This window comes from Podarcis vaucheri, assembly GCF_965113315.1.
Source record: "Podarcis vaucheri genome assembly, chromosome: 6".
NCBI classification, from domain to species: domain Eukaryota; kingdom Metazoa; phylum Chordata; class Lepidosauria; order Squamata; family Lacertidae; genus Podarcis; species Podarcis vaucheri.
The window spans coordinates 64,292,148-64,318,858 of record NC_138764.1 but is presented as its reverse complement, the minus strand read 5'-3'; the positions used below and the strand labels follow the sequence as shown (position 1 = coordinate 64,318,858).

The window sequence follows — 26,711 nt, the reverse complement described above, 5'->3', positions numbered from 1 at the left end:
CCCTCTTCCTCCCCGTCCGCCATGACGCTTGCGGGCAGGGTCGGCCTAACCTGGTGAGAGGCGCCATCTTAGAGGAGGGCAGCGGTGTTGCTGAAGTAGACGCCTCGAGTTCCGTCTGCCGTCCAGAAGAAGAAGACGACGAGAGAAGGTGACTGGAGGAGTGTTGTCCCGACTTCGACAGCGGCTTCTTCTCGGGGTTCGGTAAAGTCCCTGCGCGCGGGTGACAAGGGGCCGGGGTCCCCCTCCCTCAGCCACCGATATAGGTATAAAGGCCGCTTCGTATAGGATTCCCTGGGTTTCCCTGGCCGAGGCGGCTCTCCGTAGGCCCGACGCCTAGGCCCTCTTTGTTTTCAACTTTACGCTCTTCCTTTTGTTAAACGGCCCGTTCCGAGTCCCTATCCGAGACTGCGACAGCTTCCTTATATTTATTTTATTTTATCTATGGTTGCCCCTAAATTAACTCCATTTTCTGCTTCCTTTTGCGTTTCATATAAATGGCGTCCGTACGGCCCCGCTTTATTTATTTATTTATTTATTTATTTCCCGGCCCTCCCACAGCGATTGTTTTCCTGCTCTTCAAGATTTGTTTAGATAATTCGGTTTTCCCTCCTAGTCTCCCAGATCCTCGCGACCATCTAGGAAAGGGCATTAGGATTAACTGGCCTAATCCCAAAGATGAGAAAACTAGGGCAAAGGAAATCCCACAGTGCGGGATTTTCAATAATAGTGGGTTGGTTGGTTGTTTTTTTAAATGAAATAAAATTAAGCCAAGACCTGCCATTTCTAGTGCTATTGATGTAACAGAACTCTCCAGCATTGCAATTCAGTAGTACACTGAAAAATAGCAAAACCAGGAAGTACAGTAATTCTGGTTGACAAAAAAAAGTCTCTGATTATCATGGCATTTAGCTGGTGGCATTTGAGGTTCTTTTCCAAAACAGATTGTTGTCATTGGTGCATGCTGCACTCCAAGATTGAGCTGTGCATCTAGTATGTTTTAGGAATATAATGTCATAGGCTAATCAATTTAAAACACAATGAAAAATAGAACTGCCGTTGCATGCTATTGCTAGGCAGCATAGAGACGACTACTTAAATGAAGATGAGGATGATCAATGGTTGCAGAGGACATAAAATACCTTTCGTAACCAAAATATCTGGCGTATATCCAGTTTGAAACTAGGTACTAGTTCTTCCCACTGCAGACCATTTGCAGCTGAATTAGCTGTAATAATTGTGATAAAGTTTTTCTGTGCGTTGAGCAGCTAATAATTTAGTGTGTTAATTTCCCCAGTCTTTCTGATACAAGAAGATGCAGCAGTTTTAATACCTAAGAGTACATTGTTTCCTCCCAGTGCAGAGTCTGGCACAGATTGCAGTAAAGATGGTCAGCACTTCCTAAAGCTATTGTAGTTAGAGGTGCTTATCCTATTCATGTGCCTTTCAAAACATGCAAAAAGATCATAGTATCAAAGGACAGGTTTTAGGTTTAGTTAACAGAAACCCATATGCTGATAGGGGAAGCTGAGAAATTGGTGGGCATTGGCCCAAGGGGTCATAAATTACCTCAACTGCCATTCTTCTACCTTGCTGTCAGAATGTCAGAGCAACAAATTTCTTGACCTCTGAACATAAACTCATTTCATAATTTGACAATGACAATATGGAAATGGCTCCTTTATATACTTATTCAGGCATTTGGCTTTGGCATGCATGGTGCTTACTCATTGCAATGAAATGGAGAGGTGCTTAAGAGAACAGTGAATAAAATCTGTGTTCTGTGCTTCAAGACAATTTGAAGTGCATATGAAAATGCTGCTCTTTGCTATCCATCATTAGCACTAGCTGCTTTTTGACCTCCAAAGTGTCTTGTGAACATATACTCTCAATACCTACAATGAGACAGGGATGTTAACTATGCTTGATAATCAGAGTGAGGGAGATAATGTGACACTGTATGAACAGGAATTATTATATGAAAGTTTCTGTTCCTGTGCCTAAACCTTTCAGCTTACATTCCTAGAAGGGAGTATTGCAGGGGGTGATCCCGCTCTACAGTTCTGTGATTCTATTGCATTTTTTCTCACATAAGCTCAAAAGTTAGCCCACCATCAGTTGACTTTTGAAAAGCTTTTGTACGATTTGAACACAAAACTGCTCAGCTTTATCAAGGATGTCAGCATCATCATGAGAATCTGGCTTTCAAGTATATTCCTACTATCAGAGCTATGCCCATTATTTTTACTGGAGGGGGGATGGAAAAACAATTAATCACCTTTTCTTAATTGCTTTTTAAAAATTGTTGGTTTTTATATATTGGTGAAAGACACCAACAGTTCTTGGATTTCACCTATATATTAAAACAGTGTAATATTGAATGAAGTTAATAATTGTTCTCAGAGCTGGATGTGCAGTATGTTCTTAAACCATGGCAGATAATATACAAACTGCTTTATAACATGCACTTAAATTGGGATAGGCAGTTTAGTTAACCATTTTTTTGTGTGCCTTAAGGTAGTATGTACAGAAATGAACTTTGTATTCAGGGATTGTGTATGCAAAAATAAAAATAAAAGGCTACAGAAAGGAAATACCTAAAGTTAATTTGCTGCTTATAATGCCTGTATTTGCACAATTCCCCCCCCCAAGGGGATAGTTTGGTTGACACTAAATGTGGGCTGATTATGGCAAAGAGAGGTATTGTGCATTTGTCAGAATCTTTCTCCTTGCGGAATTGATCATGTGAAGCACCAATATCATTTAGTGCAGGCAAATCAGGTTTGAATAAATTAAAAAACTGGGTGGGAAGAGAATATAATAATGAAAATTAATTGTTGTAGTTATATATATAATTTCCCCTTGTGTAAAATTCATCATGGACTACTACTTTTTCTTTTTAAAAATACTTTCCCCTCTCTATTTTAGAGTTGGGTGAAATACCATGCCAAAAATTACCCCCCAAAATATGTTAGCATTTGTGTGAATAAAAGATTCCTACATTTCACTCTTCAATTTGAAAGAAGGAATATATACCCAAAATGGCATTGAAAGAGGGATCAACAATTTCTTTTCTTTTGGGTCACTTTGTGACTGAAGATGCATTGGTTGCTAGGATGTTGGACCTGCTGCATCCTTTCAACCTTATCACTGAAAAACAGTGACTTATGGTGTACCTTTGCAGTGATGTATGGGGGACTGAGCAAAATTAGGTACAGAAAAAACAAAACAAATTTAACATTTTGACAGCAAAATCAAACAGTTGCCTTGGTTTTGTAGTACTAAGCCTGTTGCTTTTAAAACTGCATCATGCAGTTAGTTTCTGCATAAAAATTAATTGGATCCCAATTTGTCTGAAAATCGGTTTTAATACTCTATACATCATGTGTACACCCTATGTCTATGTACCTATTTGTTCTTATGTGGGAAACGATTGGCCTGAGATTTGTATGGCAATTTATTTTTAGTTCCCCAAATTTGAAACATTCTGTTGCAAAATTTCAATCTTTAAATTTAACTACCATGCTTGTATATACATTGTTGCATGTATAAACACAAATGTATTTAAGGATACTTATGTGTATATACATATCTGTGTTTATACATACAAGTATTTTTTTTTTAACTATACAGTTTAATAAAGAGCGGGGAAGATTTTTCCTTTTTTCCAATAGGTGGAAGAAATCTTGAAGACCAGAAATTGAAAAATGTGTTTTAATTAAAAAAAAAATTAAAATTTTCCGGCTGTGGAAGATGGATCTTCTTTGCAGCCAGTTTGAAACACAAGTTCATCTTTAAATGAACAATTTATTTTGAAGAGGCAATTAACCTTCACTATCTCCAGTCTTCCTGACCGTTCAAATGGACTTGCTTTCTCCAGTAGTTGTATTTCACCTTGTCTGAATTTTGAATGAGAATGAGATGTGTTCCTTGGAAATGTGAGGAAGAAAAGTCTTTCTATCCCGTTATTATCAATTCATGGATTGAGTGTTGATTCGACCTACAGGAGAAAAATAACTGGAAGTCTTTGAAGACAGAGTTGCATGCTGAACCTACCAAGGTATCTCAGTGAAAAATGTATTCATTTGGGAAGGTTTAGTGTGTGAACTGTAATTCAACAGGTGCTTAAGATATATCTTAGCAGTTGCTAAAATTTGAAGGGTTATCAAAATGACTAGCTGGCAGCAGTTTTTACCCAGTGGCCAAGGTTTCTGCAATAGCAATAGCATATGCAAATGTTGTTCTAATTATTCAACTTGGCGCATGTCCCGATCTCAGCATCCCTTCTTGTCAGTTCACCTCATCCATCTGTTTTAAGCAGTCAGCAAAGAAGTGGTGGTGGTATAGGAATTGAGCTTCCCAAAATATTAAATGTGTGTTGTCTGCTTGTTGCCAAATATGAAACTTCTATATTTCTGGATTTTGCCCTCCTGATATTGCTGGACAACAGATCTTCTTGTCCCTCACCATTGGCCATGCTGTCCAGAGGTTAATGGGAGTCGTAGTCCAACATCTGCAAGGCACCATGTTGGCTACCCCCGCTTTAGTGTTTTTTACTATGATGTAAAGAAATTGGATGTCAGGAAATTGGAGGGTAAACAGATTTATGTGGTTTGTTTTTAAACTGGGAACCAGTTTTCATAACATATATAAAAGTAGAATGTGTTTACCTAACCTACTGGGGTTTAGAACTTATTATGTGCCATTAAAATAAAAAAAAAGTAGCAAAGCTTGTGATTTGTAACATGAAGGTTTCTTTTTATTTTCCTTCATCTCTTTCCAAGATTATATTTTAAAGAAGATACCAGTAAATCCAGCCTATAGAAGGTTATGCCAGTTAAACCAAACTGATCAGCCATCACTGAGAGAATAGTAAACCTCTGTTCAGCCACCAGTCTCTCCAACATAAGCTGACAATAAAGATTCAGCCGAATATGTCTAACCAAGGAGATGATTGTTACTTTTATTTCTACTCCACATGTACCAAGGTTTGTATTTCCCCTGTCCTCTAGTCTTCTTTATTCTTGCTTGCAGTATTATAAGTATAATGTAACCTGATACACCCAATAGACTCCAGCCAAGGCATCCGTCCCTTCCTTTAGTGACTTTATTGGTAGCCAGGAAGAGGAATATGCAAAGTTGTAGTAAAACCTTTCAAGTTGCTTTTGTGCTTAGGAAATGCAGTTCAATGAAACCTTGGTTATATTAGTCTGATTTTTAATGTATGTATTGCTTACCAAGACCATATTTCATTCTCCATAGGGTGACAGTTGCCCCTTCCGTCACTGTGAAGCTGCCCTGGGGAATGAAACTGTGTGTGTGCTTTGGCAAGAGCAGCGATGTTTCAGAAGTGTCTGTCGATTTAGACACATGGAGATTGATGTAAGTATTGTCTCAATATATAGTCTAGCAGTGTGATTACTCTTGATATCTGGGTCTGTAATACAGACACTGTGTGCATTGTTGAAGTGTAGTGTTTTTTGCATAGAACATTTTCCTAAAAACTATAAAGACATAGGCATGATTTAGAGCGATCAAGTTAGTTTGTTAAGTTTAAGTTTGCAAGGTTATTTTGGTAACTCCTGCCTTGCTTTGAAAAAATATATCCACACACATACACTTATAAATGAAGAAACTGTTCATAGTAGTTTGAGATTCCCATGTTTAGACTACCAGCATGAGTTTCTTAGTCTCTAAGCACCTTTCCAGCTTGATTTGAATTTGGGGTGCTATTATTTGGGTTGGTTTATTATATGGTGACTGTGTTTTTTTACATTAAAGCTACAAAAATGAGAGAAGAAACATGTGAACTCTGTTTTAGATATTTTCCCTTGTCCACCATGTGAGTTGTCCTAGCTTTTTCATAGTATGAGCTAGCTTGTAGAAATGTAATGCATGAATTGTGGCCACAACTAGTGTCCCACAGTTATTTCTGCCAGTAACCCATTACCTTGTTTGCATACTATACACACATGAGAATGTATTTGGGAAGAAACAGGGTGACCTGTGTGGACAAGAAATGTGATAGCAGGACCTACCCTATGGCTATAAAAAATGGAAGTGCAGCACATGCTATTAGGTTTTTAACAATGATTGTTTTTAACAGTGCATACCAAAAGGGTCTGTAATTCCCTATTCTTAAACAATAGTGGGGTAAACATAAAGTTAGTCTATCTTATCAAAAGGTGTGGCAGGCAGTAGGATTTGGAAGGAAAAGAAGATATCATGTAGGATGTAGGAAGGTAGAACTGAAATATAATAATGGGCCAGGATCCAAAAAGCCTATGGGTGAGTGAAAAGCAGTTTCACATATGCACTGTATGTGTGTTGCTCAATCTCCCCTCTGCTGCATCTCTTATGCTACATTGCGTGCATCTGTACAACATGTATTTCCCAGAAGGGCTGCTTTTCAGGGTGTGAGAGAGAGGTTGCTGGCACAGCTTGTGTACATGAGTGGAACTCCACATGCAGCCAGTGTTAGAAATTGAGATATGAAAACTAGGAGCTAAATGGCATCTTAAACCTACCATATTTTTCGCTCTATAGGACGCACCGGACAATAGGACGTACCTTGTTTTATAGGGGTGGAAACAAGAAACACCTTGTTTTAGAGGGGGGAAACAAGGGGTGCCCAGCACCCCTTCAGCGAAGCGGCAGGAGGCGCTGCGCAGAGAGGGGGAGAATTTTCCCCCTCTAAAACAAGGTGCCTTCAGGCGGCTACCTTGGAAGCCTGGAGAGCGAAAGGGGTCGGTGCCCACCGACCCCTCTCGCTCTCCAGGCTTCAGGTTCCTTTCGACCTGCTCTTTGGGGCTGGCAGGGGGAAGCCCACCACCAGTCCCAAAGAGCAGGTCGGGGAGCGGGGAAAGGCGCGCAGCGGAGAGGCTCCTGCCGTAGTCGCGCGTCACCTCCCCAGCTGGGAGAGGGTCGCGGGGGGGTTGCTTTAGCCGCGCGCGCGCGCTCTCCCGGCTGGAGGGGTGGTGCGCGGCTAAAGAGGCTCCTGCCGTAGTCGCGCGTCACCTCTCCAGCTGGGAGAGGGTCGTGGGGGGCTGCTTTAGCGGACTTGCAGGTTGTTCCTAGTGTACACTTATAGTCTATGTTTTGTCTTCAGAAAAAACGCAGTGAGATCCCATGCTTTTGGGAGAATCAGCCAGTGGGCTGTCAGAAGATGAACTGTGCATTCCACCACAACAAGGGACGTTTTGTGGATGGGCTTTTCTTACCTCCAAGCAAGAGTGAGTTGTAATTTCACCTTTCGGCATGTCCCTTTACCCCTACCTATCTACAAAAGATCTTGCATTCTTTCTTCAGACTTCCACATTTCTGTAGGTGCTGTAAGGAAAGCCATACTTGCCTGACGTTCCCCCCCAGCAGTGCATCAAAAAAAAAATTCCAGCAGCAATACAGTAGATAAAGGTTATGCAGGGACACGTTCTTTATAGCACAAAGGTGGATGCTTCACAACATTGTTTTTGTTGTTGTTAACCTAAATACTACCGAAGGTGTGAGGAACCTTTGACTGGAATGAAACTCACTTCCCTGGCCTTTAGCTATGCCTGCTGGGGCTGATGGGAATTGTAGTTCAGCAACATCTGGAGGGCCAAAGGTTCCTCACACTTGTCCTACTAGCAGATTGAAGACATCCGTGTGAACACAGCACTCTGAAAAGTGATTTACATATCTTTAACCACAACCCTGCAGCCCTTCCTCTCTCTTTTTAAATTGCTATAACCATCTAGGAAACTCTTTGAGACAAATAGCTGACTTGTTTATATTTAACATACAACAGGGCAAATACTTTCACCATCATTTCTTTATGGTTAGCTTCCTAGAAGCATTAGGTGACTAGTGTTTCAGAATGCTAGATCTAATCCATAAGAATGGTCTTTAGTGTAGATGTGTGTGTAAGCAAGATGGAATAGGGCCACCACTTACTGGAGATTTTTTCCCCAAGTTTAAGTATCAAAATTATATTAATATTGGTCACAATCCTTTGCAGCATGATTTTGATATTACTGGAGAGATTTTACACATGATGGATCAGATACCTATTTATATTATTGATAATGGTTTTCAACTTGTATTTTATATATTCTTGTGCATTTTTGTTTAAAGCTGTTCTAAACGTGCCTGAACCTACGGAAGAGGAGATGAAGGCTACACAGATTTCATTGCAACAGAATAAACTTTCTGTTCAGTCCAATCCATCTCCACAGCTGCGTGGGGTAATGAAGGTGGAAAGTTCTGAAAATGTACCAAGCCCCACTCATCCACCAGTTGTTATCAATGCTGCAGATGATGATGAAGATGATGATGGTGAGCAAAATATAGTTCCCTAAAGCATGATGCTTCTCCGTTGTTTCTTTTCTTTTCTTTTTTAGAAGATATTTATTAAAATTTTCAAGATATTACAAAATGAAAAAAGAAAGAAAAATACAAAATAAAAAACAGTTAAAAACAACTCAATCTTTCCATTACTTATTTTCCATTAGCTTGTTTCCCGGACTTCCTCATGCCTCCCTTTTTTTTGTATTCCAGTTCAGGTTGTTAGTTCAGCAAATCCTTCCCCTCTTTGTTTATCCTAGTCTTTAATCTTAAAATATTGTAACATGAAATTTTTACCTATTAGTAATCCATTTTTCATATTCCCTTATAGTATTACAGCTAAAAACCACTTAATTTCTATCCAACATCATTCTAACATTCATTAATTTTACAATATTTCTGTAAATAGTCTTTAAACTTTTTCCAATCTTATTCCATTAACTCTTCTCCCTGGTCTCAGATTCTGCCAGTCATTTCCGCCAATTCCATATAGTCCATCACCGCTTCTCCGTTGTTTCAGTGCATATCATTAATGCAGTCATTGTTTCAGTGTATTCCCCCACCTCATCCTGCAGATCCTCAGAGTGCCTAACAACTTATATAAAAATTAAAGTAAATTAAAATCAAGATGAAAACAACAGTAAATATGTCAAAGCAGGTAATGGTATTGCGTATTATCTAGGGTTGCCATACGCCTGGAATTTCCAGAACACACCCCAAATACTGCAACCAAAAGCAATGTCTGGGTGGAAATTGGCAAAATGTCCAGGGAAATCCGGACTTATGGCTGCCGACAACCATCAGTGTTGTTTTTACCGATGTTCCTCACAAATAGCTCAAAAACGGTCAAGCTCAACAACTTTGCTCCCCACCCCCCAGCTCCGGATTCTCGCTTTTTCAAATATGGCAACCCTAGCATTATCCCAGCACCTTGAAACATTTCTTCCCCTGGTGCTTCTTCCAATCCTCTGGAGCATATGAAGTGGGGAGGTTTCCACCCTATAGCATCTAAAAGTAGCAAAACTTAAATTGGCAAATCATAGATCTTCTACCTACCTTTTAATTAATTGCATGTTGTACTGATCTTACTTGACTAAGCAGGTGAGACAATCCAAATGAAGTTTTACTTGACTCACAGTTCTAACTTATACATGCCTACTCAGAATTAAGTCTGACATATTTCAGTGGAGCTTGCTTCCAGGTAAATGGGTATAAATCAGTGCAGCCCAAGACTTATTCACATTTGGGAATCTGCCTCACTGAACATAGTGGGCTTACTTCTGAATAAATAGGAATGGACTCAAAGTAGCAATGTTACTTCTTTCAGATCAATTATCGGAAGAAGGTGATGAATCTAAAATGCCTGTTCAACAACCCTCTGCGGAGGTTTCTAATGGATTGCGGATAATTTCTACTCGGAAATCAGCAAGTAGCACAAAACAAGGTAAAGGTAGGAACTAATATGCTCAAAATAAACTGAGTAGACCCTTAGCAAGGGATTTCGGCCAAGGATACCTACATTCAGCATTTGGGTTGGATTGTTTATTTGCTTCAGTGTGTGTTTATATTTAAGTTTTTGCAATTGAGGACTTGCAAAGTATGTTTCATAAATGCTGTTTGTTTGTTTTTAAAGCAAGTATTGGAGAGAAGGACATTAGTGTGCTGGTGCAGGAGGGTAGATGGGGGTATAGAGAGTGGAAAGGATATAGGAGTTATGCAGAAAGATGGGAACAAAAAAACCAACAAACATTTTTTGTCCACAGGAAGTGTTGTGGAAAGTTTTCTGGAAATATTTCCTCTGCATATTTAGGGTAATGTGCATCAGAACATGTTCAGTTTGCAACAGAAAATTTGCTGGTGCCCCAGAGAGTGATCTAATTTAGCATATTGATTATACTTGTATAGAGTAAACAAAGCTAAAAACATTGAAATTGCCAAGTTTGCTTGTGGCACCCTAGATGTTTGATTCCAGCTCCCACCATCCTAAGCCAGCTTGTTTTCTGCGCTTTTGAGCTTGTTTTCTGCGCTTTCGTATTTGAGAGAAACTTATCCGCTTACTCAGATTTTCACATTTTGCAGTTGATAACTTGAATTTTGGAATCAAAACCCTTGATGAGATCAAGTCAAAAAAATTGAAGGAAAAATCAAAGAAGCAAGGTGGTGAGTTGACCTTTGTAATTGTAAGGATATTCCACAGCATTATGTTTGGGCACCCTCATTGTTGCAGTGTCTATTATTAGAAGTCTAGGGTGGGCTGTTGCTTGCTTTTCTTAGAGCCTTGCAAATGCTAATGTTCGAATCCCTGCGACGGGTGAGCTCCTGTTGCTTAGTCCCTGCTCCTGCCAATCTAGCAGTTCAAAATCACAACAAAGTGCAAATAGATAAATAGGTACTGTTCCGGAGTGGGGGTGGTAAACGGTGTTTCCGTGCGCTGCTCTGGTTCACCAGAAGCGGCTTAGTCATGCTGGCCAGATGACCCGGAAGCTGTATGCCGGCTCCCTTGGCCAATAAAGCGAGATGAGTGCCACAACCCCAGAGTCATTCGCGACTGGACCCAACTGTCAGGGGTCCCTTTACCTTTATGTGTAGCCTTGGATGTCCCAGTGATCATTGATTCAGCAGTTTTGTGCCCTACAATTGAATCACAGCAATTAAGTGTTGGGGTGGTGGCTAGTGGAGGTTGCTCGATGATTGTTCCAAGAAAAAAATAATTTTGGATTGGACTTATCTTAAGGCACCAATGCATTACAGTTGGCCAAGAGTGTGAACTTAGAAGCCTCATATTCAAATTGCATCTCAACCACAAATTCATGAAATGCCAAATAGTGGTGGCAGTGCAGCTTAATATAGCTTTGTCTTGCTCTTCTCAGACAACCCCTCTGAAGTTTCTGCTCAGATTCAGACCCATCCAGGCCCAGAAAAAGAAAATGTACGGACTGTGGTCAGAACTGTAACTTTATCTACAAAGCCAGGTAAGTGTAATTCTGTTTGTATCCAGTTCAGCAGCTCTGGTAGGTGTGGCATTTCTGGAAATGCCCTTCCTCTTTATCGATTATAATTAGCATCACTGTTATGATGTGTACTCGTGTATGTTCATATACATACTGCTGAGAGGTTTAGGATCTTTTGCTGGAGTTATGGCGTGTGTTAATCCTTAATCTTTTTCCTACAAGAAACCCTCACAAAGAAATAATGGAAGCTTAGTTTATTATATAAATCAGGAGTGACAGAATATATATATAATGCTGCTTTAGATAGCAAAGTTACAGTCTAAGTGAGTAGCAAATCACAATACAAACACACTTTAATGAGCAGAAAATACCCTAACTATTCTAACACCTACATAAGAGGCAAGAAGATCACACATGACAACCCTCTTGTTAAACAAATTTGTTTAACAAGAGGGTTGTCATGTGTGATCTTCTTGCCTCTTTCACCTATGGTCACCCTGTCCTGTTTGTTTGACAAAAGGTGAAAGAATGTGATTGTGAGCAATTATCTGAATCTAGGCATCTTTGCCTGCAATCTGCCTTTATATCACCTTACCATTGTGTGGGTGGACGCGGGTGGCGCTGTGGGTTAAAGCCTCAGCGCCTAGGGCTTGCCGATCGAAAGGTCGGCAGTTCGAATCCCCACGGCGGGGTGCGCTCCCGCTGCTCGGTCCCAGCACCTGCCAACCTAGCAGTTCGAAAGCACCCCCGGGTGCAAGTAGATAAATAGGTACCGCTTACCAGCGGGAAGGTAAACGGCGTTCCGTGTGCTGCGCTGGCTCGCCAGATGCAGCTATGTCACGCTGGCCACGTGACCCGGAAGTGTCTCCGGACAGCGCTGGCCCCCGGCCTCTTGAGTGAGATGGGCGCACAAACCCCAGAGTCTGTCAAGACTGGCCCGAATACGGGCAGGGGTACCTTTACCTTTACCTTTAGGCATCTTTGCCTGCAATCTGCCTTTATATCACCTTACCATTGTGTGGGTGGATCCCATTGAGGAGTTGAGTATCCTGTACTTAACAACTAAATTTGCATGTGTTAATCTTCTGGTCAAATGCAGGTTCTACTGCAAGTAAATAAACTGCTGTATAGATACTGTTTGTTTATTAGCCAACAGTTTTTCATGGAAAAAACCACTACATATTAATACACATATTAAAGCAATTGGTTTACTTCAGACATCTGTTAAAGTTGTTTGCCCTTAATTTTTGTCAGGTGAAGAGCCTCAGATTCGATTGACTGTTGCAGAGAGATTGGGAAAACGGAAATCCTCTGCAGGTGAGAACCAGCATGTTGAATTAAAAAACCCTGCTCCTCTATTAACATATCAGCCTTATCCATTATTTTCCATCATAGGTGCATACGTGCACAAAAGTTCTGATCATGGGTACATTTTTTACCTGTTTGTGAACCTTGATGATTTATTAAATTACTGTATTAAAGTATATGCCATTTATGGCACAGCATAGAATCTGCGGCAAGGAGGATTTTAATTTTTCTTGACATTTCAGTGGAGAGCTGTGTAAAAACTAGACCGGTATCAGCTCTTAGGGATGCTTCTTGCGCTGCCAGAATGTGTGTGCACGTTTATGTATATCTGCCCTATCTTTCTAGGCAAAATGTTCACTAAAGTGTCTTTCAGTATCATAAGACTGATGTGGATGTAATTGCCACTAAAAGTAGCAAGCATAGCTGAAAGCAAAAAAACAAAACCCTGACAATAATCTTTCTTCTCTTTTTAATGTTAGTTTCTGAGAGTGGTCTCCCCCTAAAGCGTAGCCTTGCTGAAAGACTGGGAAAGAAAGTAGACTCCTTGGAGAATGCAGACAAAATACCAAAGAGAGGTAGGTTTGTTTAAATAGTAAAATGTGTTCTCCTTCTTTTGTAGTGCAACAAGCCTGTTTAAGTGAAATTGTTCTAAAATGTCAGTGAAACTCCTGTTTTTATCAGGGATGAGGAATCAAATGCATATAATGGAAAGGCCATATTAACAGTTGTTTGTTTCAAAAATCTTGTATGCTGTCTCCATACAGTGATGTACACAAAGTACTCCAAATTCCATAGTCAAGGTGATCTGTGCAAAGCGCATAAAATGTAATTGCTTTGATAGAGATTTTAAATTTTTTTTTTTTGGAAGAATAGTAGATCTATTTGCAGTTCATTTGTGGTTCTTTTGAGTTGCAGAAAACATACAGTATTTCATTTCCTTTTAATTTGTATACCACCTTTCTATATTACTATACAAAAGGTAGTTTGCAAGCTGAATAAACAGCAAAATAGACAGCAAAGATCATATACCTGATAATATGATCCAATACAAAAAGCCATAATAAAAACATAACTTTAAAATAAACAACTACTATTAAATTTAAGAATTCCTAAACTGTAATCAATAAAAACAATGGCAAATCATTATTCATAAAATGCTACAAAACATACAAAACCATATAAAAGGATCAAATTGAGAAACAAGGACAGACAAATTATAACATTAATTTTTAAAATACAGTGGTGCCCCGCAAGACGAACGCCTCGGAAGACAAAAAACTCGCTAGATGAAGGAGTTTTTCATTTTCTTAGCCGCTTCACAAGACGCATTTCCCTATGGGCTTGCTTCGCAAAACGAAGCTTGCCCCGCAAGCTCCGGGGATAGGGGGAAGCGCAGCGCGTCTTCCCCGCTGTCCCTGGACCTCTTTTGAAGCAAGGGGCGGCGGGGAGAAGATCGCTTCTCCCCGTTGCCAGCCCCGCAATCTCCCGGGACAGAGGGGAAGGTGCGTGCGCCTTCCCCTCTCTCCCCGGAGATTGCGGGGCAGGCAACGGGGAGAAGCAATCTTCTCCCCGCCGCCCCTTGCTTTAAACAGGTCCAGGGACAGAGGGAAAGGCGCGCGGCGCTTCCCCTCTGTCCGCAGACGGTCTCCATAGGAACGCATTGATTGATTTTCAATGCATTCCTATGGGAAACCGTGCTTCGCAAGACGAAAAACTCGCAAGAAGAAAAAACTTACGGAACGAATTAATTTCGTCTTGCGAGGCACCACTGTACCCTGGAACTCCTCTCTTCCCAGGTGCTTCTGCTGTTCTCAAAGTCATGGTCTGGGAAAGCCTCAGGGATGGAGGGTGGGCAAGGCAGGTGGAAAAAGCTATTGCCTGATGGCCAGCGGGAAGTCTTTCTCCCATCACAGTTCAACATCTCTCTTATGAAGACTTCTTGGGCTGGAGGGTGAAGCAAGCCATATGAAACAATTTATTGTGTGAAGCCATAGGTCAGCTTCCTCAACCTTCAGCCCTTCAGCTCCAGCCAGCATGGCCAATTGTCAGGAAAGATGGGAGTTGTAGTCCAAGGCACTAGGAAGATTGCTGAAGGAGAACAAAACAGGAGACTCCTGTGTAACTTCCTTCACCATTTTATTCTTTCTTTCTGCAGTACAAGTTCCCTTGTCACTTAAAGAGAGACTAGGATTACCACCTGAGCAGAACAACATGGAAACAGGTAACAGTTGCTTTTATTGGAGCACCTTGGGATATCCTCTTCCTATTTCTTGCAGGTGGATCTTTGCCTTAGTGTAATCCAAGCTACTCTACTCAGCAGTAAACCTCACAGAGTTTAATGTGATAATAATATATAAAAGGCTAAAATCTATAAAAGGCCCATGTCCCAAAAAGATCAGCCTGCAACTGTTCTTTTTTCTTATCTCCTGAATTTAGAGCTCCTTTATGGAATGAGATCTTGCTCTCAGCATTAGTTCTTCAGCAATGTTTTACATACTGCTCACTTTTTGACTTGGATAATCTACTTCACTATGCAATAAACTGGCAAGGGTTGAAATACTACATGGACATCTTGAGGGAAGCCCATTTAGAATGAGGTTGGGGGATAAGAAGCAGATTGTTAAACTCTCAGAGTGATACCGCATCTTTTGGGAGCAAAAGTATATAGAGCCTAGAACAGTTGACATTTTGACTAACATAAAAATGCAAACTAACTAATTCTATTGTGCATTTTTTCATTTTGCTTTGTGTTTGTGGTGTAGAGAATGCTGCCCAACCAGTAGGCGAAATTCGTGTGAAAACACTGGAAGAAATCCGTTTGGAGAAGGCTAGCCAAAGAAAGGGAGAAATTCATCCCAAACCCAAGGTTCAAGTAACTTTTACCATTGATGATCCCAATGCAGTGGCAAAACCGTCTCCTGCCATCAGGATCAAAACCTTTTCAGAGGTCCTGGCTGAGAAGAAGCAGAGGCAAATGGAAGAGGAGCGCATAAAAACTGAAAAAGGGAGCCTTGCTGGACCAAAGCATGAGGGTGAGCCCCAGAAGCAAGGCTCCTTGGGTTCAGCTGTTTCCATCAGAAGAAAGCTGGAGGAGCCTTCTGACAAAGCTAAGGACTTTAGGGAGGTGCGCATCAAAACTCTAGAGGAAATCAAGCAGGAAAAAGCCCTCCGAATGCAGCAAAGTGGGGAGAACACCTCAAAGACTCAGATGCAACCTGAGCAAACTCCGGTTGGGAGGAGACAGTTATGCATTACAAAGCCAACAGGTACTATACATGCCCTGTTTGTAGCACCATTTTACTACCAAATACTCATATTCAGAATGCATGTTGAAGCAGATTTTTTATAAATGATAAAATTGGTATAAATACTCGTGATAGATTTGACTGCTGGAACATAGGGTAGAGCAATGTCAGGAACTTCAGCTTCAGATCATACTGTAGTGTGCTGACATCCCCCCATTCCCACACATGGCTCTGAAATGAGCTCAGAGTAAGGAAAGGGAAAAAGCATGAGTAGGGTATTCATAGGAGGAGAGTATTGGCAATGGCAGGAGGCGTTAAGCATTCTTTCTCCTGCCCTGCAAGTGTCCTTCCTGCATTTTTCAGTATTTCAGCAAATGGGATCACACATTTTAATTTGACCTTAAGTTCAAGTGGGGGTACTCTTTCCAGTTCACTTTGTAGAAGCCTGCAATTAATGCCAGAACAAATATTTCTGGAAAAAACAAGTATTTTCAGCTGGAAGTAATGTCAGTGCAGCCTGTTGGCATGTCACCATTATGCACATTTTCTAGTTCAGGACAGAATAGGATGTGTCTGGGCAGGATGTGTTCCTCAAAAATTGAGGAATTGAGATGAATTGCCTTGGTTGTAGTGCTTCATGGACCTTGGTGTTGGAAGGAAGCAAGCATTTCAAGCAAGATAGAAGACTGCTGAGTGTGGTGTTCGCCCACCTAATTTACCTGTCCTCATAAGGTGGGAAATAGCTGTGCCTCAGGAGAGTTAATTCTCCTTTTAGAATGATCAATGTGGTGTTTTAACAGCTCCTGGAAGAGAAAAAAAACATATAGAGCTGAAGTCCTCTCCAAGAACTTTTGCATCAGATGCCACTGCGAAGGTAAGTCTTCATTTTGGTACACAATACATTCTATGTTGAAAAACAGGCCTTGCTACTGATGCATGTTCATTATCATCTAGCATCTTTGGAAACTGCCATTAGACATCTATATCAGGACTAGTTGTCACGTGATATACAAACCCTGCTTTCTCACCCATTTAGATCCCATTAGCTAATCAGCTCTGGGCCAAAGTTCAGCATAATATATTTTGACAGCCTATTGTGAAGGGCACATCATGCCACCAAGAAACACAATGGAGCATCATTTTTCTGACAGACAACCCCAGACTATGACTGCATCATGGTTATAAAAAGCCAAAAAAGTAAAAATAAACAGAAGTAAGAAATCCTGAGCACTATCCAGAGCCAGGCCACCCAAGGAAACATGTCAAGATACTGAAATGGGGGGGGGGGCGCTTTCCGTGGGAAGCACCTGTTTTCTCACCCCTTTATTTCTCATTGTCTACTCAGCCTTTGAATGACGGCATGAGCAATTCACATTCTAAAGTCCAGGTGAAGAGCTTGGAGGAGATAAGGAAGGAGAAGCAACGGCTAAAACAGCAGCAAGAGAGGAAGCCCCAGGAGGAGCAAGTGACTGTGCCATCTGCTGGGGAAGAAACTGCAGAAGGGAAGGCCCCAGGGGCGAAAAATCCTGTATCCCCAGTGACAACAGGGAAAAGCCGTCCACTTACAAAGAGGTTGCTGGTGAGATCCCAGGAGGCAGCGCCAGAGAACGTGGGGTCAGAGGAGTCGAGACTTTCTGCTCAGCCTGTAGAACGAAAGATTAAAGGTAAATAGCAACACCTTGATGGTAATCAAGGGTCAAAAAAAGGTTGGCTTCCTTAAGCTGCTCATAAGAGGTAGAACAAGAGGCTTTTAAATTTCTGCCATCTAGGTTCCTACTTGTTTTAAGTTTCAGCATTGCCCTATGAGCTAAGTAACAAGGTGTGTATTCTTAAGCATACTCCCACATTCCACTTACATGTCTCAGGTGCAAAGGGATGGGATGAATATTCCTGCATAATACTGATACACACACTCGGAAATTGGCAAAACATATTGAGATTTCATCTATCTCTGATATAGCATGTGTGTTCTCAGTTGCTTCAAAATGTAATCTGGGCAACAGCTGTAACTATTTTAATGCCTATGGAAATCAGAGCCTTTTCTGTCTCATACTATCAACCTGCCTTGCTCATTTAAGCTGTGAGTCAGAAATATCCACTGCATCACTCCTGAGACAAAGGCACAATGATGTATAGTATTAGAGGGACAAATTCGAAGCCCAGAGTTCCTCTGGGAAGTCCTGGTGACTCTGCTTAGCCAGTGACTGGACCCCTCTTGGTATATGGAATGAAGCTGCACTTGCTCTCTCTCACTTACTGCTAGACAATCTCTGGATGTGGGAGTTTTGATAGCATTATATCTGGGCACTGTCTAACACGTCCCAATTGTAGGCTTCTGCACTTGTGGCAAAGACACATTCTTAGTTGTAATAGCATACCCTCCCAACATTTCTCTGATGAAAATAGGGACGTCCCATTCCATAATGATAATTTTACTATTTATACCCCCCACATCTTACTGGGTTGGCTCAGCCACGCTGGGCAGCTTCCAACATATATAAAAACATAATAAAGCATTAAACATTAAAAAAAAAAATCCCTATACAGATTGCCTTCAGAAGGCTCAGGAGTCAGATAACTTCCTACCCTCCAACATTTCTCCAGTGAAAATAGGGACATTCTAAGGAAAAGCAGGGCATTCCGGGATCAAATCAGAAACTGGACAGCTTCTCTAAATCCAGGGACGTCCCTGGAAAATAAGGACACTTGGAGGGTCTGCAATAGGTCAAAAAGCCCTTTGCAGTATGTTGCATTTTTCATGTAGATAAAGAACTGCCATGTGCAAACAGCACCAAATCTTTTTGTAATTACAGACCTGACATGTCTAAAAAAGGTCTCGCTGAAGGAAGAGAGTGCTGTTTTTGGTTTTAAAATGTGCTATTCTGGAAAAAAAGTGAGGGAGAGAGAAGAATAACATTGCCATTCTGTGTTCATGGACTAACCTTGAGTTGCTTTTTCATATTCTAGCCAAACCAAAAGTGAATGTGAAACCATCTGGGGTGAAGCCCGTGTCTCCAGCAAAGCAGGCACTGAAGCGCAAAGCATCAGAAAGTCATCCTTCTGTTATTGCTGCAGTGAAGCCTCTGACTCTCATCCCAAGCGCAAACACAAAGGAGCACCCATCTGAAAACACAGCCCTGGTAAGAAGATTGATTAATGCTGTTGGAGGCTACCTGATAGCTGAAAGTATTAGCTTGTGCTGTAACTTTGTACTTTGAGATAAGTAGCAGGGGTGGATTTTTTTGGAGGAGGGTACATTTACAGTGCTAAGTGACCAGTCATCTTTTGGAAAGTACCAAAGATTAACTTGGGGGAGTCTGATTTCTTATTTTGAATAAGAGGAGAGTAATAAGATGGATGCTCAAGAATTAAAACAGCATAATGATGATGGAGAGAGAAAAACCTGCCACAAACTTTTCCACCCTCTCTCAGGCAAGTGCTCCTGGTCTTCCAGAAGCCACAGAAGCTGTTGTTCCTGAGAGAGTGCAGTCTAACAGGTAATTATTTTATCTATCTATCTATCTATCTATCTATCTATCTATCTATCATCTATCATCTATCTATAACCCTATTATATGTCACTGAGATTGTCCCTTGAAACAGTTGTGCAAGCAGACTTTGAATGTTTACTAGCCATTACTCAAATGTGATCATGTGAAAATTAGGATAAGGTCCTTCAGCTTTCTTTCCATGTAGGTTTGCAAGTGGAGGTCCAGGTAACAGGCACTGGGAATAGATTCAATTAAATTTAATGCCATAAGAATCTGGGATATAGTGAAGTTCATATTGAAAATTCCAAGACTGTAGTGGCAGATTCTGAAGAAATACAGTTAGGCCAGTAATAGATGAAGGTACATCATAATACTTGAAGCAGCTTAAAAGAAATTAATACAAATTGTGAATATTTTCCATTGTACTAGTTTTAATTTAGTCAGCAAGATAGAGTCAAATGTTACCAAGCTTTTCACTCTTCAGATCCTACTGCACTGAGGAGATAGCAGTACTCTGGATGAAGTGTTTATATATCTCACACTAATGCTGACAAAAATTTGCCTTTTAAAGCCAAATTATGATAATTTAGAAACCCAACTGCAGCTAGACCAGCAAGATTCCAAATCAACAGGCATTTGTCCTTGGTTTTTAACATGGGTTCCAACAACACAATTATTCTGACATAACCTTTTGTAGGTAATGCTATGTGATTTACTTATTTGCAATTAAATGGTATATAAATGCCATAAAATAAATAAATGGCTAGGACTCCTGCATCTGAAGTAGAATTTGCTCATCAAAGCTTATGCTGCAATAAGCTGATTCAGTATTTTAAGTTGTTCAAGATCTTATGCTATTTATCATACCTGATATTTCCCATAAACTAGTTTCTTAAGTCTTGCATTTTGTTTTTCATACTGCTCAGTTTACTTTGAACTTAGCTATCTTAAAAGCAAAACGTAAGACGTGGGTGGTGCTGTGCCGCTTGGGCTTGCCAATCGAATGGTTGCGGTTCAAATCCCTGTGACGGGGTGAGCTCCTGTTGTTCGGTCCCAGCTCCTGCCAACCTAGCAGTTCGAAAGCACACAGTGCAAGTAGATAAATAGGTACCGCTCTGGCGGGAAGGTAAATGGCGTTTCCGTGTGCTGCTCTGGTTCACCAGAAGTGACTTAGTCATGCTGGCCACATGACCCGGAAAAACTGTCTGCGGAAGTAGACAAACACCGGCTCCCTTGGTGATGAGCACCGCAACCCCAAGAGTCATTCGCGACTGGACTTAACTGTCAGGGGTCCTTTACCTTTACCTTTACAGCTACATAGTGTAAACATGCATAGCTGAAGAAGATAGTTTAGTGGCATAGCAGTAATCCAGCTATTTCTTTCTGCTAACCAACTGCTTCCTGACCATATCATAATATGACCTAGATGACACTTCAACATAGGGCTTCTTCAGGCATTTTAGTGTGTGAAGAGGAGAGCAGGCCATACATAAAAGAGATTTCTAACCATGCTTAGCTGAATGCAGTTAGAAGCCACTGGTCATAGTGCAAAATTCCCTGTCAGTTCTGATCATGCAAGATCCTTAATTTAGACCTTCCTATATATTGCATATTGGTGTGAATGTGGCAGCAAGGATGGGCTGGTGCACACCAACTACATGTTGCCCTGCACAACAACACCCCCCTCCCAAATGTTGCTTGAATTCCCATATAAGAATATTATCTCTACTCTTTATGTACCTGCATCCTGCCTATTTAAGTTTCAGATTTGTAACTAACTTATGACCTATCTGCTGCTAGAGGAGAAACTTCTTGCACAGCTTATTAATATCACACCATTCTGCTGGGGCTAAGGGTTCCCCACGTCCAGACAGGATATCTGTTTTCCCCTTGGAGATGAATCATATTGTTTTCTTTTCCCTCTTTGTGAAGCTCCGAACTGCATATGGAGAGCCAGGCAGCCTCCACGTTACAAGCAGAGACAGCAGGTGCAACCTCTTCCCATGCAGCAGTAAAGACACGCAGACTGAGCTCAACAGGACCTGGGAAGACACCCACCTCAGTAGACGATGACTTTGAAAAGCTGATATGGGAAATCTCAGGAGGCAAACTGGAAGCAGAGATTGATCTGGACCCAGGAAAAGATGAGGACGACCTTTTGCTTGAACTTTCTGAAATGATTGACAGCTGATTTCATCCCCATATGGTTTATTCTGAGAGAAAATAAATGTTGTATATTTTGTTGGATAACCAAGATTACCCTTTTCTTGGTGAGAAGTTATGGCAAGTCTTAAAGCACACTTGAACTGATGAAAGAAATTGGCTGCATTTGATTGTCCTGTATTGCCCTGCTGGTCAGAGAGATGTTCCTATATGACTGTCTTGTTACTATCCTGCCCACCTGAAATACTTTGAGAAAACCACAAACATTTCAACTAGGGTCCACTTGTTGACTCAACAACCTTCCTGTATATATTTTTGTTACTTAACTGTCACATTTTGTTTTCCAGCCTTGTGGCAAACCTCAATGTCTGTTTCACGGCTTCTTCATTGTGATTTTTTTAGGGGTAATTTCTGTATTCCCAAGTTACTGTGTCAGCTCTTTGAGTCATGCAATTATATTTTCAAATTTGATTCTAGAGCCAGGAGTACAGTTTAAAATGAGGAAGAGCAGAAATGTAGTAATCTCCATCCGAACTTACTGCCACATGGCAAGCGTGGCTTTAGGAAGAAGGAAAGAACATTGAACATTTGTTTTTTTAATCTTCCTCACTGTTATTCTGTACCATTTAGACTAGTTCCCACTAGCAAGCATAAACTCCATAAGGCAAAAGCTAAGAATTTTTGTGTGTGTACCTATTTTCATTAAAAATAATTATTGTTTTTAAAACATGCCCTACAAGGGCATGTGAGGTTATTCTCAGGTTTTGTTCTTTTTTCCTGAACTGATGGCCTTTTTTGCTGATATTGCACCGGTCATTTAAAACAAAGCTTTGGAATGCTGCCTTTTGGCAGGTAAACCAGGTAAACCCCATATATGCACTCTTCCCTGCCAAATCCACACAGTTCTCAGCTGTGGTTCTGAAACTGCCCACCTGCAAACTTTTGTACCCATGTTCAGCACTTGAAGCCCCACCAATGATCTTTATTCGGCAGTGTTCCATGAACTCTACAGCGTAGCTGTGGAGACTTGGGTGTATTGTATACCCTATCATTCTTACATCCATATTTCATATGATTACCTTTTGACTATTGTTGTTATCTGCAGGATCTTTCTGGTTGCATTCCTACCAAGAATAAAAATTTGCTTGATTCTGTTGTAAATATATTCACTTTAACTTGGAGAAATCCTGTGCTTTGCAAGTTCACATTGAAATTTTGCCTGTGCAAAATATGGTTGAATAGAGTCATACTTGTAAATTTATGTTAAAAGCTGCCCTGCATTAACTGCTAGTTGACACATTACTCCAAAGAAGTGGGAAACCAGAGAACTTCTGACGGTGAACAAAAGTAACAGACTGTGAATAGTTTGCAATAGCTTGTGTCTGCTTATGCAGAACCTTCTGTTTGTTGACATTTCTCTTCATTTTTTTTTTGTTTTGTTTTCCCATACAAGAGATTCCTCTCTAGGCTTTTAACTACAGACCCCATTGCTTTCTGTACATCTTTTTGTTTTCTGTTTAAATCATTGTATCTGAATCAGATATGTTTGCTATTTCTTTAAACAGTCTGCAGGAGAGAGAAGTATTTGTGTTTTAAATAAAGTTAATGTCGGAAATGTGTTTCAGTGTTTTATTTCCAAAACATTGTGCAGAATAGAATAGGAATTTACCACCTGTCATGGCTTCTCAGCTTTTACTGGCCCCAAATTGAGTTGGCAACATAAAAGGACTGAAGAGCCAGATTTCTTTAAAAAAAAGAAAAAAGTCTTGCACTAAAAATAGGTCATTGGATTATCGTAGATAATAGAATCAAATTCTGAGGTCAAGTTTATGATGTGAGATTCTCACTTTCCTTTACATTTTTTATCCGCAGAGTTTGATTATAGCTCTTTTTACATACTTGTGAGTTTTCACCTTTCATAAATTAGGGGTAGTCTGCTCCTCTGTGGCGCTTGTACATAGTTAAATTTAAAAATGTTGTGTATTTGCTTGAGTAATATTTCAGTGTTCATAAACTATTCAGAAATTGTCAGGCTCCCTAGTGTCTCATATTATAGATTATTAATGCAGCATCATCAGTATGCCTGATGCTTTACAGAGTACAAGAGGTCTCTCAAGTTTACATTCCAGAATCCAACACATGGAAAATAGGAAATGGAGGGTAATACTTAAAAATTATTTTAGGTATATGTGCTTAGGCAAGATAGAGCAGGGCAGAGGTTCTCAAGCTGGTCCAAGCTGCCAAATAATTATGTAGGATGCAGAGTCATAATAAATCTACTATTTCTATAAATAGGATTCTCCTTAGAACTCTGGGCATTAAGAATAGTATGTCCCCCAGGATGCTTGGAATTAACAAGTTAAATTAAATGTCTATTTAATGTTAAAAGTAAAGATAAAGAATGCACGGCACCACTGATCTATCATCTGAAAGCCAGCTCAAGGAGAGAGATCACTGATGCTCAGGCAAATCTCCATGTAAATGGGAATAGTATAAGGGGACAACACATTTTTGCAGATGTGGCATTTTGTTTTAGCATCTATGGTTTTGTATGCAAATTGCATTTGTTTATGGGGGGGGGATGCTAATAATTATTGGGCTTACAGCAGGCAGAGGGATACTTTAATCCTTTCCTGTGATCCCGAGGAAAATCCCCTTTAAACTAGTATTTTCTTGGGAGAGAAATCCCCCATCGGAAACACTAATTTAAGTCTGCCTGCAGTCTTAAAGTGACTTATTTGGAAGCAGAAAATAACTGGATTAGGTTCATACCATCTGGGTTTGTTTACAGGGGAATGAAATCTTGCATCAAACAGAATGCAATGTAAGCTCACCTTTTGAGTTGTACCCTCAAATTTAAAATTAGTGTCCAGCATGTGATGTACTTGTTAAGAGTCATTTACATGTAGATTAGTCTTGTAACGGTGGAAAGGTGTTCATAACGCCACCGGTGAAAATGGTTTTGACCTGCTATGCCATTTCGCTTCATTTGAACACCAACAGATTGAAAACATCTAGATTGCGTTACATTTGGACTCTGGAAATGCCTTTTCATGGCTTCCAACTTAGCTCATGTTGTTGCCCTGGAGAAACTCTGCAAGACTAGCAGCAGACCCACCCAGAGCCAGTGTAGAATGCATAGCTGGCTTTTTTTGTTGTTATTTCCTTTCTCTAAGACTACTTCCCGTGCTCCCAAGCTGTGTCCTATAAAGATCAATGGAGGGGGGAGCAGATAAGAATATTTCTCCTGGATACAGAAATGTCTCTTGCACAATTCACGGACACAATCCAGTCTAAAGAAAAGACTTGGCACACATTTTACTAGGGTTGCCATATTGCAAAAAGGGAAAATCCGGACACAAAAGTTGAGCTTTTTTGGCAAAACACTGCTGACATTGGGGGGGGGGGGGATATGGCTGGATTTCCCTGACATCCGATTTCTGCCCGGACACTGCTTCTGACTGCAGTATTCCAGTTATGTCCTGGAAATTCCGGACGTATGGCAATCCTAATTTTACTCTCCTGTTAAAATCCATCTTAATTTGGGTTGGATCATGTCCATAAATAAGTGCTGCTTGCGCTTCAGCTACCCTGGTGCCCTCCAGATTCTGGACTAACTCCCATCAGCCCCATGTCAACATGCTATCCGGGATTGATGGAAGTTATAGTTCAAAGCCTCTGCAGTGCACCAGCTTGGCAAAAGCTGCACTAGGCAATATGATCACTCTGCAATTTATCCAGGCAGATAAAAGTCACCATCCCTTACTGTGATTGCAAATAATTGCTATTAGCACAGTAGGCTGATGGAACATGCCTTGGGCATATGATGCATGCCAGAGCTGCTTGAAGTAAAGGGAACATGTGATTGTCCTACCTCAAAAGGGGAGGCTCCAAACAGGCAGCATTAGACTGGGTCTTCTACATCTATGATTGGATTAAAAGAGGGCCTTCTCGGTAGTGGCACCCTCCCTGTGGAACGCCCTCCCACCAGATGTCAAAGAGAACAACAACTACCAGACTTTTAGAAGACATCTGAAGGCAGCCCTGTTTAGGGAAGCTTTTAATGTTTGATGTATCACAGTATTTTAATATTCTTTTGGAAGCCGCCCAGAGTGGCTGGGGAAACCCAGCCAGATGGGCGGGGTATAAATAATAAATTATTATTATTATTATTATTATTATTATTATTATTATTATTATTATTATTACTAGGTTTTGAGACTATCTAGCACCTGACCGTGAATGCTTCACTGATAAGCCCAGTCAGGATATGAACACTTGTCTTTTAGGAGGATAAATATTGGTCCAACATGTCCTTCATGGTCTCGTTTTTCCTCCCTCCTATTAGCAGGCAAGGCCAATTCAAGGTTTGAAAGGGTCCTTGGCAAAATGTCTTCCCATGATCCTTGCAGCAGCAAGTGCTCTGATGGAGTGGCCAGTGTAAATGACCCAGCGCTGACACATTATGGGCACTGTGGAAAATTTCAGTGGCAAGTCCAAGACCTCAAATGGGGGCTAGTTTTATGTCCCTGGGTTCTGAGTCTTCTTCCCTTGGTGATTCTCCAGATGGCTTCTCCTACCATTCCTCCACATCCAACCAGTCCATGGCAGCTGGCCACCATTGCTCCAGGACAACAAAACTAGGATTGTAATGATAGTGCAGTGCGCCTGTGGGGCTCTTGAATCCTTGGGGACGGTCCAGCCCTTTCCCCAGAAGGTGTAAGCTTTCTTTAAAAGAAAGCAAGGCAGCAAACTTAAGCACACTTACCTTGGAGGAAGTACAATTAGGTTCAGTGGACAACTCTGGGATGGGGCCACATAGCTTTAACCCTTTTACTTGTGGATATTTAAAGGAATTCATGCATTCCCTATTCACTTAATTGTATTACCCATCAGGCTACCTAGATTTCTCATCTGGCTATTCTGCAAGCATTACCTCTCCCACCCCTACTCTACCATACTACCAAGTTTTTGGCTGCAGCATTAGTTGTATGAGGTCAAATAAGCAGAACATCTCAAGCAATTTACTACATAGTGGAGTGGCTCCGCTGCCATTTAGCCAGACAATTTCCTATGTTAGTCCAAACAGTTGGATGTGTTCACATCTGCAAATGCACCAACACCATTGGGTGAGTTAAGTGGGACACTATTTAAGAGCCCACAAGCAAGGCCTCAGGCTTCCCAAACATGGTTCAGTTCTTTGGGACTGCAAGAGTCAAGGCCAGAAACTAACC

The 26,711-nt window shown here is 40.9% G+C and overlaps 1 protein-coding gene across 7 annotated transcripts; it reads left to right on the top strand.

Annotated features, from left to right (window-relative positions):
• Positions 1-44: 44 nt before the first annotated feature.
• ZC3H11A (zinc finger CCCH-type containing 11A) lies at positions 45-23,092 on the top strand. Of its 7 annotated transcripts, none has more exons than XM_082227156.1 (18): positions 45-263; positions 4,004-4,057; positions 4,782-4,985; positions 5,260-5,379; positions 7,106-7,229; positions 8,110-8,310; positions 9,647-9,769; positions 10,399-10,479; positions 11,190-11,291; positions 12,525-12,587; positions 13,058-13,153; positions 14,734-14,799; positions 15,341-15,844; positions 16,624-16,697; positions 17,169-17,487; positions 18,791-18,963; positions 19,256-19,320; positions 21,247-23,092. In XM_082227156.1, the coding sequence occupies exons 3-18, from the start codon at positions 4,932-4,934 to the stop codon at positions 21,503-21,505; spliced, it is 2,424 nt and encodes an 807-aa protein (XP_082083282.1). In that variant the 5' UTR covers positions 45-263; positions 4,004-4,057; positions 4,782-4,931; the 3' UTR covers positions 21,506-23,092. The 7 variants fall into 7 exon arrangements, with proteins under 7 accessions (XP_082083282.1, XP_082083280.1, XP_082083279.1 ...); XM_082227154.1 differs by having other exon boundaries at positions 3,878-4,057; XM_082227153.1 differs by having other exon boundaries at positions 3,672-4,057.
• The last annotated feature ends 3,619 nt before the right edge of the window (positions 23,093-26,711 follow it).